General features: G+C 42.5%; 1 protein-coding gene across 1 annotated transcript; it reads right to left on the reverse strand.

Moving 5' to 3' along the window:
• Window positions 1-263: 263 nt before the first annotated feature.
• LOC116379274 (uncharacterized) lies at window positions 264-4,847 on the reverse strand. The gene is made up of 4 exons (XM_031841212.1): window positions 4,355-4,847; window positions 2,039-2,416; window positions 1,207-1,491; window positions 264-776 (listed from the first exon to the last, which is right to left on the reverse strand). The coding sequence occupies exons 1-4, from the start codon at window positions 4,542-4,544 to the stop codon at window positions 598-600; spliced, it is 1,032 nt and encodes a 343-aa protein (XP_031697072.1). The 5' UTR covers window positions 4,545-4,847; the 3' UTR covers window positions 264-597.
• Between the last annotated feature and the right edge of the window lie 63 nt (window positions 4,848-4,910).

Consider the following 4,910-nt stretch of genomic DNA (forward strand, 5'->3'; position numbering starts at 1 on the left):
AGTCAGCTGAGGTGGTTCGGGCATCTAATTAGGATGCCTCCTGGACGCCTCCCACTGGAGGTTTTCCAGGCACGTCCAACTGGGAAGAGACCCCGGGGAAGACCCAGAACACGCTGGAGAGATTACATCTCCCAGCTGGCCTGGGAACGCCTCGGGATCCCCCAGAATGAGCTGGAACATGTTGCCGGTGAGAGGGAGGTCTGGGTCGGCCTGCTTGACCTGCTGCCACCGCGACCCGACCCCGGATAAGCGGTGGAAAATGGATGGATGGATGGATATTATATATATAAAATGTGTCTAAATGGCCATAAATCAATCTTTTAAGAGTAACTGCTGCAGTTGTCACATAAATGAAGTGCAGTAAAAAGCATAACATTTCCCTCTGAGATGTATTGGTGTAGAAGTATGACATAGAATAAATGGAAACATTCAAGTACTTCTAACATGTACTTGAGTTGCAGTACTTGGGTAAAAATACTGAAATCAGCAGCAGAATCAGCTTTATATTATATTTAATTATATTTGAACACAAACAACGAAGTAACTTATGAACCTAGAAACAAACAAGGACATCAGAGCTGAACAAGATAAACACCTTTAACTACTATGTACAGATATAACAACTATAACAAGTGTAGATATTAATACAGGCGGATTAAAGGAACAGGTTGTCCAGACAGAATACCTTCTGATGATGCAGAGGACCAGAATGAGACTACAGAGAGCCAGCAGGACACCAACCACCACACCGACGATCAGAGGCACCGGAACGCCTCCTGAAAACACACCAGTCTGTTATGAGACGAGAGGTTAGCACTACATCCTTACAGTCATGACTCTGAGAACATTTAACATAACACGAGCTCTGGCAACACCTTCACTCTGCTACCTCTTTCTGTCAGGTACTCTGTTCACTACCTGTGTGGGTACTCTGTTCTCTACCTGTTCAGGTACTCTGTTCACTACCTGTGTGGGTACTCTGTTCTCTACCTGTTCAGGTACTCTGTTCACTACCTGTTCGGGTACTCTGTTCTCTACCTGTTCGGGTACTCTGTTCTCTACCTGTTCAGGTACTCTGTTCTCTACCTGTTCAGGTACTCTGTTCACTACCTGTGTGGGTACTCTATTCTCTACCTGTTCGGGTACTCTGTTCTCTACCTGTGTGGGTACTCTGTTCTCTACCTGTTCGGGTACTCTGTTCTCTACCTGTGTGGGTACTCTGTTCTTCCTCTCCAGCCTCCACATTCAGACTGAACGGATGGGAGAGTGTGCCGACGGTGTTCTTCAAATCACAGGTGTAGTTCCCAGAATCCTCTGCTTTCAGAGGGCTGAGGTGGAGGGAGGGGCCAGTGTATGTGAGGGCGTGGCCATCTCTGAACCAGGTGACCTCCAGTTGGTGGAAGGTGCACTCTGTAGTGCAGGTCAGTGTGACGGCTTCACCTCTCTTAAACTCTCCGTCTCTGGAGCTCAGTATCTTCATTTGAGTCTTATCTGAAATATGTATTTTAAATGTTACTTTTCCTTGACTTACAGATTCAATAAATGAATACATCAACATCACTGAGGCTCAGTAGACGGTACCAACGATGTTCTGATGGTTCTAACTACCTGCTGTAGAGCTCTAATGTCATGGACCCTGAACACCTCATGTTTGTAATGTTTCCAGTCGGATGCTTTCTATTGCTCCTCTAAGCTTTGCACAGGAATGTACCTTTATTAACTCCCTTCAGAAACACAGTCGTTTATGAACCATGATCTCCGTTCTTCATCTTTTCCTCTGAGTTTGCTGCATTTAGCAGGACTCCACTTTGTGACCACCACTACTACTTTAACATGATTATTGTTGGGACCATTGGAATACAAAGCCATAATATATTTATTCTGGTCCATTCAACAAATAAACAACAATGGCAGATCCTGAAGAGGCTATTAGCTGTAAAAGAAGCTACAGCACACGATGCTCTGGGCTCCAGGATCACAGACGTTAGTGATCGGTAATATTAACAAGTGTGTTGGCATAACAACACGATGCTCTTACCATCGACTGTGACTCTCACTCCTGTTTGGTTAGTGTAAAAGGATAACTTGTTTTCATCTTCCATTCTGAAGCGAAGAGTTTTATCGTCTTCCTTCTTTAGACTTGAGATCTGTAAAGTGCAGTTTCCCTTCGTGTCTCCCAGGTAACGATAACGAGGGTTGTTGGCGTTGTTTTGTAATGTGTTGTCGGTCACAGTCGGAGTGGACCCCTGACAAATTGGATGGTTCTGGCACCAAACGACTCTGATGATCTCAACCAAAACCTCTCTTCCATCCTCAGTGACAGTCTTCTGTGGTGTGAAGGTGCAGGGGAGGGTCACTGTGGATCCTCTAACACCACAAAGTGGATCTGAATAGATCACACGTTGACTCACAGCACCTGGAGACACAAAATGCAGAAAATGACGTAAAAGGACAGAATTCAGGTTTTAGTCTCAGTGAACAAAGGTCTGATAGTAGAACAAGAGTCACAGACCTGAGATTTGATCTCGTATTAAATTAAATTTGCGGCCTTTTCTTCAACACAGACAGAAACCTTTTGAGTTATTATGGTTCAGATGTATGGTGCTGTTAGACTGCTGCTCATACAGGAGCAGGATAAACGCCAACAGACATGGATTGAAGCAGAATATTTTGAGATAAAAACATGTGAATTTTGGAAATTATTACATCCATCTCTTTTCAATGCATTTTCAGTTTTTTAAAAGTTATTAATAATAATGATACGAATGTCAATTTTATGAATAAAGCTGCAAAGTTGAAGCTGCTTATCAACAAGAGTCTCTCAATCTGTCTGTGAGCGGGTTCACATAAAGGGGCGGGGTTTAGAGCATCTGACCAATCACAAGCATGGACAAGTCTGCTGTCAGCAGAGCGTTTTACAAATAAAGAGAAAACTATAATATTATATAAATATGAAGACGTTAAAGTCATAATTTAGACTAAAATAAAGAGTTTAAACGTGAAGGAAGACCAGCTGGTAATAAATCACTGACTGTATGAATGTTTATATTAATAGATTTATAAAAGGTTCTGATCTGACTATAGTTACATGTGTGTAATATATTACATTGGCGTTGTTGTAGATGTATGATGGCGTATGTGTGTGCGCATGTCTGTGTCTGGATGAGGTGTAAACTGTGTGTGTGTGAATATCTTATTGTTTCATCTGTAACCTCGGTGATGTGAAACAGACTTCAGGGCAAATAAATTAATTGAGTATAAAAACAACTCAAAGCAGTAAGAATGTCTTCTTCATAACTTATAATCATCTCAGCAAAGTTTAAAGTAACGACTCAACACGTCTCTAGAAGCTGAGCCACGTCATGAATATATGAATATATAACGAGGGGTATAGTGAGTTAGTTGTGGTTCTAGAGATGAAAGTCATGGTTCTGACCTCAGAGGCTCAACACCAACACACATGGATGAACCGTTACTTTAACTTCTTTATATGTTTAAGATAATCTAACCATCCATGAGCCGAGCTCTGATTGGTCAGTGGGCGGAGCTTTATCTCCAACATCACCTGTTCAGCATCAGTTACCATGGTGATGCACCAGGTAAGAACCTCAGCCATAGAACTGAACCAGAATGAACCCTGACGTTACCTGATCACCACAGACCCTGGTCCCGGTCCAGGTCTAGGACCAGGACCCCACTGTCCGGTGGTGTTGAAGCAGAACAAGGTGCAGATATTAAAGTGAAACCCTTTAAAGCAGACGTGTAGACGTATAAACATGAGATCTCATGATTAAACACTCTACTGGTTTAAAAGATGTTTTTTCGTGTTTGCTGTGAAACTTAAAGTGCAATAAAACAGTTTTAAATATGTAAAGTGCTGCAGACACAGCGAGCAGCTGAGTGTGATTCTCTGTAATAAACTGTCTTCACACGTAGTCGCTGGATTCATAAATAGACATGAAGGGAAGTAAGAGTGTGAAGAGATGAGACAGATTAGAGAAGTACTCACACGCCTACTGCAGTAAAACACATGCTGTCAAGTATTACATATACTTATAATGTACAACACAAAGCACTTATTAGACACAGGCATCGTTGTACTTTGATGTGTTATAGATTATTGTTGATGAGGTGATGTGAACGCAGTTGATCCAGTTTTACAGAAAGACAAAATATAATAAAACAGAAATGAAGTCAAATAAATAAATCACAGACTCAGAGGTTTAAATACCTCTGAGTCGTACTGAAGTGCAGTATTTGTGTACATGTAGTTCGACATTGTTGTTGAATGTTCTCAGTTTTCACACGGAGAACGTGAGAGAGAGGAGAACCCAGAGACGGACGTCAGCCTCACCTGTCAGCAGGAACATCAAGCACAGAACCTTTGTGTCCCAGAGCGCCATCCTGACTGTCCACGTCTTCCCCGACACAGAGAGGAGCCAGAGTGAGCCGACCCACGGACGCTTGTGACATAACAAGAAGGTCTTTGACTTTCTGACTTCCTCTTTTCTTTTCTCTTTTTCCGAGAACTCTTCTTTCAACATTGTCTTCTCTCAGATATCTGTGACGACACTTCTCCTGTCGCTGGTCACTTCCTAATGACTCGAGACCATGAGACGTGTTCTGAGAAACACTTTATCTCTCAATCATCCAACTTTACTGTCAACGTCCTCCGATCAACACTTGTTCCCTCACTGCACACAACTACAGTCCTGCTTCTACACATCTCTACTGTAATCCTGTGTGTTCTTGACTTTTCCATTACTTTCATTGTGTTTCCTCTTAATGTGTTTATTGTCATCAAGCTGCCCAATAAACCTGTTTGTGATCAGAGAGAAAACCTCTTCAGACCTGGCAACACGAGCAACCTGACAACACGAGCAACCTGACAACACGTGCAACCTGACAAC

The sequence above is a fragment of the Anarrhichthys ocellatus genome, unplaced genomic scaffold (genome assembly GCF_004355925.1).
Source record: "Anarrhichthys ocellatus isolate YVR2014 unplaced genomic scaffold, GSC_Weel_1.0 scaffold4025, whole genome shotgun sequence".
Classification (NCBI taxonomy): Eukaryota; Metazoa; Chordata; class Actinopteri; order Perciformes; family Anarhichadidae; genus Anarrhichthys; species Anarrhichthys ocellatus.